The sequence below is a fragment of the Oryzias melastigma genome, linkage group LG12, assembly GCF_002922805.2.
Source record: "Oryzias melastigma strain HK-1 linkage group LG12, ASM292280v2, whole genome shotgun sequence".
NCBI classification, from domain to species: Eukaryota; Metazoa; Chordata; class Actinopteri; order Beloniformes; family Adrianichthyidae; genus Oryzias; species Oryzias melastigma.
Genome location: NC_050523.1, coordinates 7,379,621 through 7,394,712, shown reverse-complemented (window position 1 = coordinate 7,394,712; position 15,092 = coordinate 7,379,621). Strand labels below are relative to the sequence as shown.

The window sequence follows — 15,092 nt, the reverse complement described above, 5'->3', positions numbered from 1 at the left end:
GATATGTACCCGATGCATGTGGCGCGATACAATACTTATCCCGATGCATAAGCTGTGATATGATACACAGATTTGGTGCAAACGTCATGCTCTTCTGAGTGGCTCTTTCCTTTTAAATACATTTAAACTGTAAATTATATTTTAATAATATGTGCAACAGCCGCAGTGTCTTATCCTGAGTAGAAATTGATCTTATTTTTAGTCTCAAATCAGTCAAAATTTAGTGCAGTAGCGAATAAAAAAATAAATAAATAAATAAAAAGAGCCATGCAGTTTAATGAAGATACAAGAGGAAAGGATGACCCATTTTTGAATGCATGCTTTTGACATCAACAGTCTTTGGTGAACTAATGGTCTGTTGCATCAGCGTGTCAGTAAACTCAAATAGATGAATGTTTAGTGTGATTCTTTAGCACTGACAGTTTTAAAGCTCATTATTGGTTCCCCATCTGATGTTTGTGATCATATAGTAAAGAAAAGAGGACAGTTTTTACATCATGCAGCTAATTTCTAAAAGGATACAGCACTCTGTGCTCAACCAGTTTGTTGTTTTTACAAAAAGGAATCGTCTCAGAAACTAATTTGACAAACATTTTTCCACAGAATTGACTTTTGGGAAAACATTTAGGAGCGAGTTTGCTGGACTCAAACAAATAATGATGAGTACTTTTTGGAATGTTCCTGCTCTACACCATTTGATATTAGAAATAGTAGAATTATACTTATCTTTTAGAGTGCTGCTGTAAATGTAACACATTTTATTGAATATAAGAAATGGTTCTATAGATATTTATCTGTATTTACCCGTAGACACATAAAATGTGATTGCAATGTTACTTTTATTCAATTTTTTTTACCACCCATTTGCGTATTTTATAACTCTTTCAACGTCAGAGACCCAAAAGTCTCATGGCTGAACGATGATTTCACATTCACCATCCAGAGAACAGATGTCCACCAAACTAAAGCCTCTTTGAGACAAAAAAACACGCATTTATACTGACAAAGCTGATACAGATAAATGCATACGTATCTCTCTGCTCTCTTTATGCTAAACATCACTGTAATCTTTACAAGAAGCTGTTCCCTTGTTCTCTGACCAGGTTATGAGAGGAGACACATTTGAATTTAGTGTGGAACAGAGATTTGAGACCTTATGAATCGCTGATTAGCTCATTACAAATGTGATTCCTAATCGACAGGGTCGTGTCTGCATTTAAATAGAGCTTATTATGCAGTCATTAGCAGAGAAATCATGGGGTGAGGCTCACCAGCACCCAAATGGGTGATCCACCACATGCTGGGCCCTATGCTTTTGCCACAGACACCAGATTTACATGCTGGTTGTCATGAGTAATACTCACATAGAGGGAGGTGGAGGTAGGGCAGAGAGAGGAGGAAAGGGAGGAAGAGAAAAGACGGGACTGAGGCAGAGAGCTCCCCAGGCTCCTGGGAGAGGCGAGCTGGTGCAGCAAAAACGATGAGGATGGGGACATGATGATGGAACTCATGAGCTGTGGGTCTAAAGCTGCTGTTTTCCTGTCACTTTGTTTGATTTAGCTCAGACTCAGAGTGAAGGGGAGAGTTAGAAGAGGAAGAGGACGAGCAGGAGCGGATCTTCACACCTGTACCAAAGAGAGGCAAGAGTTAGACTAGAGAGGGAGCTGAGCAACAGATGTAGAGCGCAGAGCCTCAGAGATCAGTAAGTATATGTCATAACTCAGCTGAACTTTGACATATTTGGCATCAGGAAGCAGCCGAGGCCCCAAAAAGCTCCTCTAGGGTTTGCGTGGTAGAATGGTGATACACAGGGCTCAGATTGAGAATTGCTTCTTAGTAGAGCATAGTTTGGTTAGGAAGGTTAAAAAAAGGTCACGCTATTTATTTTGGGAGGTATTTCACAGCTTTTGACCACAAGTCAGATCATTTGGACAACAATAAGCCGCAACAGCAGCTTTTATTTGAAAGAAAAACCTGCCTGACAGCGGTTTACTATTGAGCTTAGGGATCGTCAATGAACCGATCAAACCCGTTTGTGCACAAATTGGATGGATATAAGATAAACTGCTGAGTGTAGAAAAATCAATCGCACCTGATTCTTATCTATATCAAATCTAGCCGCTATGACATGAACCTGGAAGGGATTTTTGTTTCAAATGTTGGACATATAGATCCATGAACACCTTTGTTTTCCTCTTCTGAGCTGCATCTGACTCAAAACTGTACAGAGCTCCAATATGGATCACCATTTTTGTTGCTATTTTTGTTGTCACTATTTATGTTTGTTTGTAGTGTTAGGTTGAGGAAGGTGAAGGGCTGTAGGATAATGGGAGACCATGTCAACAGGTGGATGATGGGGAAGGGAGGGGGGATTACTCTGGGCCTACAGTCCCACAACTAAGCTGCAAATTTCTAATGTGCTGCAATGCAGACACTTTATACTAGAAAGGGCAAAATTTAAACAGTTTTTTTTAAATCGTGGCTAAAAACAGCAGTACCAAAATTATAGGACCACTGGGGACGCTTTTAAAATAGATTAAAAGATGATTGGAGCGGCTTGTTTCCACCGAGTGGCCCAGACCTGACTGGACCGGACCGCCATTTTGAGAATTTCCATTATAAAATGGCCCCGTAAGGCCAGTGCGATTTGTACCATTTCTGTTCCCTTGTTGGTTGTAGGCCCATATAAAAATGGAAGGAACCAGTTAGGGCGGAGCTTCTGTCGTCCAACGATGACATTTATTGATTGGAGTAAGGTTTTACGACAACAGCAAGCGTCCGACCAGCACTTTTCCTGACAAAAGATCCAAGCCGAAAGTTTTGTCCTCTTTTCGGCTGTATTCTTCTTCACCACTCGCAATTTTCGTGCAAACAATATTACATTCTTTGCATTCAGTATTCCCCCTTATTCGATGGATTTAGAGACCGGAGACATGGTGAATACGGAGAACCGCTGTAGACGCACCACTATAACGCACAGCTTACTGAATTATCATAACTCTTTAACTTTTTGTGCAATTACTGTGAATTTAATGAATTCTGAAAGCTGAGTAAAGGAGCAGATACTGTGTGCAACACTTTCATATCAGCACAAAGCTGCTTTTATCAACTTTCAGAATCTGTTGGAATTACATTTATTGCAAAAATAGCTTGAAGACCAGCTCAAATTAAACCCAATTAAACATGTTTTTGTGGCATTTTCTCATGGAGGACCTAAATATGGAATATTAAGCTTAAAATGTAATTTCAGAGTATATCTTTAACCGTTTTGAAGCAGGAGCAGACGAAAAGATTCATTCATTCATCCATCTTCTTGTCCGCTTTGTCCCTTTCAGGGTTGCAGGGTGACGGAGCCTAACCCAGCTACTGAAGGGCAAAGGCGGGGTTTACCCTGGACAGGTCGCCAGTCTGTCACAGGGCCTCAATCACACACACATTCACATTCACACCTAGAGACAATCAGACGAAAAGATGTTATTGGAAAAAGCCTGTAGTCCCAGAAAATGACATTTTTTGATTTTCCCTAAAAACAACATAATCATAATTAAAAGTACTGGGAACGCTTTCACATTAGCTGACTTGAGAGGCTTTTAAAAGTCTAAGAAAGGGCTAAAAGTTCAGATAAAAAAGGGGGTGATAGGGACAAAAAATGTGATCTTCAGGAAAATGTTCTAAATCTTTGGTCAGTAAATTAAAAAAAATCCTTACACATTTAATGAAATTTTAATTTATTTTCTAATAGAAACAACAGGTGCTCCTGAAATACAGGAGGAATGCTTGTCTTTGTTTCACTGAAGGATATGGTTGTTTCTGGGCTAATTAAATGTCATAAATCAACAACACAAACGGTGGAAGGTAAAACTTTCCCTGCAGCAACTGAAAGAGAAGTGACTCATAAGCTCTGAGCTTTTAATAACTCGGTCAATAAATAGAAAAAAAAAGCAGCCAGTCAAGAGAATAAAACACGTCTTGTTTCATAAAAAGGGACAGCAAGAAGTTCTACAGGCAGGGACTACAAAAGCGGATCGATAAGAAACGGCCCTCTCACTTAAGTCTTTGACAAGACGTGTTCCCATTTTTTTTTTGTAAGAACTGAAAGACAAGCGCGGTAGGTGAATAAAACAGTAGGGGGTGGAGGGAACTCAGAGGGGACAGTGAGTCTTTGTAAAAGCATCTTTCTTTTTGAGCTAGAATGATGGCGCTCGTGTGAGATGGCTGCGTGGGACGTGAAGAACGTAGGAGGGTAAGCCGTCGCAGCCAAACTTACAAAGTTTGTTGACTCTCAAAAAGCACAGCTCCGCCTGACAGTCTTCTGACTGACACCACTAAGGATTCATCCTCCAAATCCTCACATCCAGACCAACATAAACCTCAGCAGATAAATCATTTTGCATCAAATTGACAGGATCTGTTTATGAACTTAGGAGAGTATAGCTGAAAATAACAGAAACAGCATCCGTTCCACTCCCATCATCGCAATCCAATTATTGCCAACAGAGACGAGCCTTGCAGCTTTGGCTCACACATGAAAAATGGAGGAGTCAAAGTAATAAAAAGAGAGAAAAAAACAACACTGAGGGCAAGGAGACAACTCGGATAAGGACAGGAAATGTGCTCATGCAACATGCAGCGGAAATAACACCTCACATGATGTCACTAAAGAAAATGGTGATATTTTGAGCAGCTTCAAGAGTCCAAACCGATTGTGGTTATTTTACACCTGAGAACATGTACAACCATAATTAGCTTAATGGTTACTGACAGAGCACAGTTTACAGGAGGCCATCAAAAACAACAAACTTGAATCCCCCAACCTCCCACCCAAAGAAAATAAACTATCGTCAGGTGAAACGTAAAAAAAAGGAGAAGGAATAGATTGGCAAACTTGAGTTTTCTTGTGGATAGTTTTGTACGAAATAAAGACAAAAACAGGCGTCTTGAACTTGACGGCGTCGATGTTGGCAGCACACTGACCCGAAACCATTTCAAATATACCCCAAAGTGTTTGTCAAAGTGAATACTCGTATACATTTTTTTAACTTGTGGTAGAGTGTCCAACCTGAGTCTTGAATGTATGTTAAAATTTTCGATTAAGTCATAGCAAAAACTCTAAAACGTGTTGTCTGACACTTGGCATTAAAAAGTTAGATTGAGGGGGAACAAATTTGACAAATGTGTGACAACTAATGGGAATTTTAGTGGAGCAGCTTAGTGTCATTTTTAGCCAGAATCGTTCAGTTGATGATACAAGCATGAAATTTGGTACAGTTATAGTCTCTGGGTCTAGTTACAGGAAAAAAGTGCTAGCCACACAAAAATCCAATATGGCCACCATTTTTTTCAAGATGGCCGCCATGGCAGTAAAGTTGGAAGAATATCACAAAAATAGTTTACTTGATGATGTTTTCAATGGTTTTTTGCCCCGAAAATGGACTGCTAATGCCAGGGTGGGAGTGAGGATGAGCTCTTTCTGCCTAAAAAATGCCAGTTAATATCCCTGTAATGTTTAGCAATAAAAACCTCATTTTACCTGATGAAGTACTCATATTTTTTCAATGTAACTCATTACACCAACAACCTTTGGTGGCCATCTTGGAAAATGGCCGCCATTTTGTAATTTTTTCTTAAAATTTGGTATCTTATAAGTACTTCAGCCAAATTTCATGCTTGTATCATAAAATGAAAGATTTTTTGAGTTAGCTGCTCCACTATTTAACTTTGACATTCTCCAAAAAATACAATACTTCTTTCTGCTGAATTCTTTTTGACATCTTCCAACCTTGTTAACGCCAGATAAAATTTAATAACTTCTGCCGATTCTAAAATGATCAATATTTTCCTGTTTGGAAAAAAATCCAGACCAAACTACCCAGAATGCCTAGAAAGGCATTTGGGTGCTGTACGGAAGGTAAACGTTGATCTGACATGCCAGCAGCAAAAAACAAACATTGGGGTCGTTCAGACGAGAAACCTTCCAAGACATCTAAAACAGTAAAGAAAGGGCCGATTTTTCCCACTTTGCTCGGTTACGCACAACTCAATGCTCACTAACTCTAATGGCAGAGAAATCTCTGTTCTGAACTCAAAAGTTGAAATAAAACAGAAGGAGACATGTTTATTGAGTCCTGAGTCATGTTTGTGGTGTTTAAGTGAGGCAACATAACTTGATACGGATGGTGCTCTGAATGAGTCTTTTCCTCACATGCCGCTCAATTTTTGGAAAATTATATTGCATTTATGTTGCTGCGTCCTGGCATTTTGGGATATATGGCCATAGCCTAAGGCAAACGGTTGGTTACAGAGAAATTATGGGATTTTAAGGGCACCTTATGGTTCAAAAATATCGTAATCCTGCGGAAGAATGAAGAAAACTGTCAGAAACTGGAAGTGTAGGACCCAAAATACAGGAAACTTAAAACATTTAATATATAAACTTAAAGATAACAACAACTATGGAGACAAAAAGGTGATAAAGCAAATGAGCTGAATACAAGACACTCAAATAAACTGAGGAAAAGGAACAGAAATGAAAATTCTGAACATGGACATGGAGTGACTGACAGGGGACAACTCAAAACAAAACATTACAACAAAAAAGCTTGAAAACAAAGCAAAAGCCGCAAAATCCCTACAGAAAACAAGCAAAAAAGATATGCAAGGAAAAAAAATAAACTAATGGTTTCAGTGAATTTAAATCCGTATTTCTGAAAGGTCACAGCTGTTTAGCTGCTGCTAAGTTATGCCTTTTAGCCGAGGGGTTATTCAGTGCAGCACTAACTGCCATTTTTGCTGCTTTAATATGCCATTTGCATCCGTACATTTCTAAGTGCCAGAAATTCTGTTTACTAAGAGATGAAATAAACGAAGCAAATAAAAACCTGTAGTGAGATGACTCATGAATTCTCTTATTGAGCATAAACTGCAGCCGGACGGGGAGGGCAGGTTTGCTGCATCATTTCAAATAATAGGGAGAAGGGGCACAGCGTGCAGCCGAGGAAAACTAAGGGCCAGATGGAAATGTGCCGGCACAGAATGCCTCTGCGTGTGTTTATATAGTCTGGCATATGTAGCCGTGAAAGACATGGGAAGAGCAACCAATCAATTCCAAATCGTTACTTTTTACTGAGAAAAGAGCTTAAAAAAGCTCTCCTTGTGTTCGCTCTGACACGCTGTCACGAAAAAAAAAACAAAAAACGTATTTTCATCGTCCTTATTCTTAAAGGATTTGAGAACTCGTCCTGATCGGAGGCGCTAAAAGTTTTTCTCAGTGAAGCAGGTCCTCATGACAGCCTTAAGAAGATTAAAGGCTCATTAAAAAGCTCATTAAAACATGATTATTTTTTTCAGCTTCATCCAGCAAGAATTTACAAACGCACAGACTCCAACTTGACATAAACAGAAAAATATCCCTGAAAAGCATATTTCACACATGACTGCGGGAAGATCATGAGAGACGAAGACGTTTGTTCTCTCTTCTTCTCCCACGCTCTCTTTCTCAGAATGAGTAATTCTCACTGAAAAAACCCACAAACACAGGTTTCTCTTAATTCCTCTCCAACTCACACTTTCACCCTCAAACCTCGTCCCCTCCAGGCCTTTCCCCCCCCATAATCCCCTGATTACACTTGCTTTTTCATTAGCTGCAGGCGGTTTTTGCTGAGTTGAGCTGTTCCTCGGTAATAACACTAAAAGCTACAGGATGTGTACGTCTCCATATCGTCTGCTGCTTCACACACAAACCGACAGAGCTGGAGTTCAAGCACTATTTTGACTCCAATTCGACTGAGAGACCCCCCTAACAGTTGAGGGGGTGTCTTCACTTTCTCTAAGATGATAGCATATCTGCAGCTCACTCTGTGACTATTGCCACACTAGTGATATCAGAGGAGAAACACCAAAAAAACAATCAGTTTTGACAACGAAATGGCAAAATTTTGAAAACTGAACAGAAGTTCAGGCTCAAATAGAAATGACAGCTAACAAAAACTTAAAAGTTATCTTAAAATAGTTTAATAACAGTATATTTCAATTAATTCTCTTTACTGACAGAGTTTCCATTGCAAAGTCTTTTATTTTGAAATAAATAATTGAATGACACTTTCTAGATTGAGGTTCCAGATAAGCTCAATTGGTATTCTGAATAATTATATTAAATATTAATATTTCACTTCTGTTTCTGATTAAAAATGCATAGGATTAAACATGTTTCTGCTGTATGTTCTCTTTGCCTCATGTTGAAACTATTTCTACATTTGACAACAAATAAATTGAGTAGATTGGATGTCATTCTTGAAGGTGAAAGTTCAACTCCAGAGAGAAAAAGCTTGTTTTTTTTAAGTAAAGCATCACACATGTGGGTCATTTTCTTGGATAAACTTAAACTTCGGGAGTCCTGCTGAATGGAGAGCGCTCAGAGCTGCAGCTCCTCAGATACCTGCTGCCTGTGATGTGCAAATGAAGCTAAATTGCTTTGTGTGGATGCGACTCCATGCGTTTTGTTCAGCCTATAAAGACTACAAGCGGAGCGCCAGCTTCCTGTAATGTTTGACTTCTTTTGCCAGAAGCTATGGAAGTGATTTGGTTTGTTGAACCAGGCAACCCATAATATAAAGATATTCATGTAGCTGAGCTGGTTTTGCAGTTGAGGCTCATTTAGTATGATGATGATGATGATGCAACAGAAGAATCAGCTGCAGGCGGTTCAGACGGAAACAAGTTACTCAAACAACTTGAACTCTAGAGAATGTTTTGAAAATGTACACCAAACTGGTTAGGAAACAAGTTTTTACATTTTCTCACAACCATTTCAGAAATACTGCACTTCCAGGTCTGTTTGTTCTTATCGATGTGAGTGGACAAACCAAACCAGAACCTGAAGCCCTCACCGCCCAGATACATCTTCTCTGAATGAGAGAATCTGCAGAACTCTAACTAAAGAATAAAGTGAAGATGTGCTGGTAGAAGAAGCAGAATTTGTTTATGCTGCAGAATGAAGCAGAAAGTGAGAAACCACATTAAGTGACAGTTGAGGGTAACCTGGAAAAATACTAACCTGGTGAAACTTTTATCTATAATTGGGAGTGCTTGGCCATAAAGGACAGAAGAGTCATTTCTCTGTGCATATCATGAAGCAGTGGATGCAGTTTATGTTTTCTGTTCTGCATATGTGAACCAGTGCAAAACTAAATGCTGGAATAAAGTTTTAAATTATTAAAATACAATAGCCTTCAAACATTATGATTTGACATTTTTATCTGCAGTTTGTTTTATTTGTCTTGGTAGATTTCTCTGTTTTGTCCTCTTTTTAGGCACAGACCACAGCAGAGAACTGGTGATTAGCGTATTTCTGCTAATGGATTAGTTTGATAACAGTACAGGATGTGAGGAAACTAGAAAACCCGAAACAGGAAGATTTACTGTATAGAAAAAAAAAATCATAAAGTATTGTAGTAACCATGAATAGCTTAAAAGCATGAGTCTTACTTGTCATCCAAGACGGCAGAGTTTCTGTCCTTCTGGTCTGCGCAGCTGTTAGTCCTGATGAGGGGCTCCGGGTCGGAGAGCGATGCTGCCACGCTAGAGCCGTTTTCCAGGTTGAGCAGGTTGATGTAGGACTCAGCGCTGCCCACCTGGACGGAGGTGAGAGTTGAGGTCTGGAGTGGCCATGCGGCAGTAAGCTGTTCCAGGGTGTGGCTGTAGTGATTCTTTAGGTTCAACGAGAGCGATCTGGAAGATGAAGAACCAGAGCTTCCCTCTGACTGCGGCCCACCTGGAGGAAATGGAAGAACCAACATAAAACTCATTTTTAGGGTCAATTTGACCCAGTCAAGGATTTCTTTCTTGTTTTATAGCTAGGGAGCAAATATCCTCCTTTCTTAAATGCACAGGTAGCGACTTTTGTTCCGGGTCAAATTGACCCATCATTTCACACCTCTAATTTAGCACTATCAGAACTTAAAGCAACTTCTCTGTGGAAGTAGATGAGCAATCTAAAATGTTGCGACTGGACCGTCTCCATCATCACTTACTGTGTCCGTTAGCTTGACCCTCCTGCTGCGGCTGTGTTGCTTCCTGGGAGCGCCCCTCCAACTCTTTCAGCTGCTGCACCAGCAGCGCCAGGTGCTGCAGCAGGTCTCTGTTCTGCAGCAGCAGTTGGTGGATGCGGGCCTGAGCCTCCATGCGAGCCGCTGTCTCCGCCGCCATCTGGTCTTTCAACAGCTGCACCTGTAGGTGGCGCAGAAATGGCCAAAATAATCCGATGTTTTCCATCAGATCATTAGATTACTGTAAAGTGCATAGTTTTTTAACATTAAATTAGTTGTGGATCAGCGAGGTCAGGATTATGTTTGAAAAATCTGTAAATTTAGTCTCAGTGCAGACTGTTGTTCAGCTTCATGCTGCAATTGCTGGAACAATGCTGCCCTCTAGCGGTAAAGCCTATTTATAACATATTTTACTGCTGATATGATCAGACTACATCCTCTATTTCAACCTGCCTTGGAGCGAAAAAAAAAAAAAAATGGTTTCAGGGACAAACACAGAAAAGGTCAAGAATGTAACAAACTGCAGTTTAATTATGTTTTTCTGAGGTGATTAGGACAAGACCCAGTAAAAACGCACATGTGAATGTAATCAAAAGTAGATGAATAACGTTTAAAAAAAAAAGAAAAAAAAATTCTGAGTGAAGGAAAGAGCATTGCGATGAGGAGTGCTGTTTTTACATCCAACCTGACATTTAGCCATAATACACAAATGTTGAGGGCATAAAGGTGCAAGCGGGTCGCTGAGGTCCTCAGGCAGAAAACCTCTCAACAAATACTGTACGTATGATCATGTTAAAATTGTTCCTATTAAAATATGAAAAATTTACCCTAATATATTTATTGGTTTATTGAGAAAAAACAGACAAAATAACCAATTTATTGACCTATTCTCTTCTGTTCATTCAAATTCAGGTTTCAGGGGTAAAAATTCTAAATTTGGATTTTTAATAAAGTATTTAGACATTTTGAGAACATAATATGAAACAAAACATTGTTTTATTCTATAAAATAAAAACCTTAAAGTCCCCCTACAACATTTTTTTTTATTTTCTTTAAATGTTCCCAGTGGGGTTTTAATTAGGACTGTTCATTTTTAACAAAAATTCCACATCCTAAACGTCTAACTGTCATTTTTCCTGTTGATCTGAAGCCTTCTTTTCCCAAAAAATCCCTGTGTGGGTGTGACTTATGGTGCTGAGCTGCGTAGCCCCGCCCCTTATTCCCCCCAGACATGTTAGTGAGACACAGACTTTGATAAGCCCATGAAAAAACAAAATAAAAATAAAACATGATAATTTAGGCTGAAGTTAAATTGTTATACAGAGAACTGTGGGGGTGTCTTACCTGTGCAACGACCACCTGTGTGTGCTGCTGCTGCTGCTGGAGCTGCTGCTGAAGCAGCTGCAGGTAATGCTGAGATGCCAGTGGAGTGAGAGATGAAGAGCAAGGGCTGCTGGGAGTGATGATGCCCTGGGTGGTCACAGTGTAGACTGACCTGCCATCAAAGTCCTGACAAAGACAAAGAACAAACACATACATTGCAGAATTTGATTAAAATGAATGCTGAGTAATGATTCACAGAAACTGGATTCTCTCTAAATACATTACCACATCAGTTTTTTTTTTCTCTGCTCATTTTTATGGCTTTCTGTAAGAATTTTTTTCAAATGTGTGATTTTTGTCTAAAAACAGAAAAAAATATAAATAAAAAGTATAACATAGTTTCTGTCATCAAGTAAAGTGTCCAGTTCCAGCGTTCAATGATGTTGTAATGTCTATATTTCACCATTAGGGGGCACACTTTCATTTTTTAAAGTCCAGAATGCCAAGTTTCATGGGAATTCAGACAAAAAATACACTTGACAGTTCTTTTACCAATGCAAATTATTACACACAATTAAAATTAACAAAAAAACTCAAATTAATTTACATAAAATGGATTTTAGAATAGAAAATTATCCTAAACACGCACATGTCCATAGAGATGTGTTTTTTTAGATCATCAATCAACTAAAATCTTTTATCCTGTCTTCCTTTTATCAAGCCTCATTTTTCTCACTCTTTACCTCCTTATCTTGGCAGAGCAGATGTTTGTGAACCCCCTGTGTGGGATTACGGTGGCGCTCCACAAAAATCAAAGGGAACAGAGTGAGTGTTTGGGATTAGGTGTCCCCCCCTTTTACAGCCAGTGGGAATATGCAGGTTGGTTGCTCCGATCCCTTCCACTGGCTTTTACCGGCATTATAGGAGTTTATGTCTACCACGACGCTGCCGTAACAAAAATCCAAAGAAAACGCTGCGACACAGCAAAGCCTTTTCTTATGTCATCCTTTACCAGCAGAGGATTTGAGGTTTGTAGTTCATGCAGGAGAGAACAGATCTGCAAACAGGAGCTGCAGTTAACGATCTGTCCAGGTGCTGGAATAGATGACAAGGCTTTATGCCAATCAGAGGGGGGGGGTACTCCAGGCCTCATGGGCTGCTGTGTTTGCATGTTTTCCGAATATCCTCGCTTTACTCTGCTGATTACCTGGATCAGGTGAGTCCAGCCAGTGAGAACATGGATATTTTGAAAAACAAGCAGGAAGGCGACTGAATGTGGATTTATTCTGTGGTTACTTAGCTCAATGAAGTTTTTGGCAGCTCTGTGCCCTGATGATGGTGCAAAAAACAAAAATAAATAAGAAGACCAAGGCCAAATCAGTGAATCAGGAGACAGAGTGGATCTCCTGCAGCTGCAGAGGCAGACAACACTGGAAGCACCGAAGCACAAAACGATTCTCAATGTTATCACAGTAAACGGCTGCTTCTCTTCAGTGGAGGAGATCTTTTAAAAAGCTATACCAGCCCTTGTTCACAACTTGACTTATTAGTGACCAGAGATAGTGGTGAAAATAGACACCCCCCCTTCACATTTACCTTAAAAATACCTACGGTCACATGTCTTAAGATGCCACCAAATGGCAACTTAAATGCAAGTTTTCAGCAAAATTGTCAGCCATTTGTAATCAGAAGGTGGCGGTCACATTTATTCTATCTTTTATTCTCTAAAGTAAAGATCTTTTATTCTAAAATATCTGTACTTTCACAGATTTTTTTTCCCTAACTGTAGTCATTTCAGGGTTTATTTAATGTAAAATTAAAAAGTTGTGGATTCACCCTGTATAAACCTCCTTGAGTTTGGCAGACTTTAACACTAAATCTGTGTTGTGTGCAATCAAATATACGACAGAATAGCAGCTAACTGAGTGTAAGCTTATCATAAATACAGTGCAGTCACGCTGTCCTCCTGGAGTCTCTATGATGCTAATAAATAGAATTATTCTGAATTACTGCACACTTAGTGATGATTTTACTTTGGAGGATTTATTAATTGGCCATTAGTGTGAGTGTGTTTTGATTGAAATGCTATCTGTGAGAAAGGCCATTAAAAAGGGTCAGGAAAGTCAAATCAGTTCCAAGTGTTTTTTTTCTGCCAGACATTTACTTTGTCATGAAACGTGTTTAATCCTGTAACATCTGCACGTTTTCTGAGACAGAATATGACTCATTTAGTTTTATGACTGATACATTTCAGCAGCATGCTCTCCTGTTTTAGGGTTTTTTACCGTGGAATAAGAGATGTTAGAGCAACTTGTGGGCCACTGAGGCTTCTAAAATTTGATTGAAGGGCCAGAGTGTGGAGTGTTTTAGTAATCCACCTTGTAAGAGAAAGAAGTAACATGGAATCTTTATGCAGATTTTCCCACGCCTGTTCTAGAGTATCAAATATCTTTAAGGGCTTATTTTTTTTTTTAGCAGACTTCGTCTTTAATAGACTTCTTAACATTCTTAAATGAGCCTATCAACTTTGTAGGGGCTGTAATTTTGATTTGTATTTATTATTATTTTAGTCTACAACAAAATTTAAACTGTTATTGGGAGCCACAGTCTGCACAAAAACAGGATCTTCCACGAGTAGCAGTGAAAGTGAGAAAGTCTCCACATTTCCCCACATAATCTGCACTTCCTTTAGTCCTTTAAGTCTATCTTACCTTCAGAGCTTGTCCAGGTCTGACAACTTTCAGTTCAGCCAGGCTCTGCAAGATCTCGCTGACAGCTTTCTCACACAGTGAAGCTTCAGCTGAAGAAATGTCTCCTTGTCCTCCATGTTTGCTCTTCTCTTTTTCTTCTTCTTGCTCAGCTCCTGCTATTTTACGGCCTGTGAAAGATCGCACAACATGGAACAACGTTCAGCAGCCAGATTCTAATGGAATTTATAGAAACTTCTATTGTACAATTTCTAAAAGCATTTTTTTTCCATGAAAAATGACAATTTTTTATAGCTTTTAAATATTTCCTTAAAAAAAATGACATCAAAACATGAACTTTGTTAAAGCTGCCACTTTCTGACTTGAAACATGACTATCTGCCAAATCTTTAATTGCCAGACAGCCAGCTTTGCGTGCTCTCAGATGAGTGTGTGTTTGTAAATTATGAATAAATGGCATTTGGCAACAACATTCCTTTGTAAATGAGGGTGATGTGAAAAAGAGGAGATTTTTAATGCATGAGACGAGTATGTTTCCCAGCTGCAACATGAAGATGTTGCAGGAAGTTTTGGCATTTAGATGCCACCAAACTGATGGAGAAAGGTTGGAGAGACTCACTGTAACATGGATTTCTTGGTATATTTGTAAACGGATAAGAAGATTACAATTTGGTTGAAAATTAACAATCTTGAGACACCTAAAATGTAAAATAAAAAAGAGGCTGTGTCTGTTTTTTTTCTGTCAGCTCATGTTTTGATAATTTTGGTTAAAATTAGTACACTGATTGAATTTAGATGCAATTCTATGTAACTTATTTTACAGTGATCTACGCCTGAACGGATTATTCTATCATCCTGGAGTTCAAAAACATCAACCTTTACCTTCTGACTCTGACAATGTGATAGAAGACTCAATTCAAAACATTTTTATTGCTCCAACTTCCTTTTTAAGTGATTCCATTAGATAAAGAGAAAGGGGGGTGAAATTTCTTCATTTAATTAAATGTTTTCCACTGAGA

General features: G+C 39.0%; 1 protein-coding gene across 1 annotated transcript in view; it reads right to left on the bottom strand.

Moving 5' to 3' along the window:
* Positions 1 to 15,092, bottom strand: part of si:dkey-34e4.1 (carboxyl-terminal PDZ ligand of neuronal nitric oxide synthase protein) — a 43,934-nt gene that overhangs the window by 3,005 nt on the left and 25,837 nt on the right. Inside the window, exons 7-10 of the mRNA XM_024257713.2 lie at positions 14,078 to 14,244; positions 11,388 to 11,552; positions 10,029 to 10,224; positions 9,484 to 9,769 (exon numbers count right to left, since the gene is read on the bottom strand). Coding sequence (XP_024113481.1) covers positions 9,484 to 9,769; positions 10,029 to 10,224; positions 11,388 to 11,552; positions 14,078 to 14,244 — 814 coding nt within the window. The remainder of the gene's footprint in view (positions 1 to 9,483; positions 9,770 to 10,028; positions 10,225 to 11,387; positions 11,553 to 14,077; positions 14,245 to 15,092) is intronic.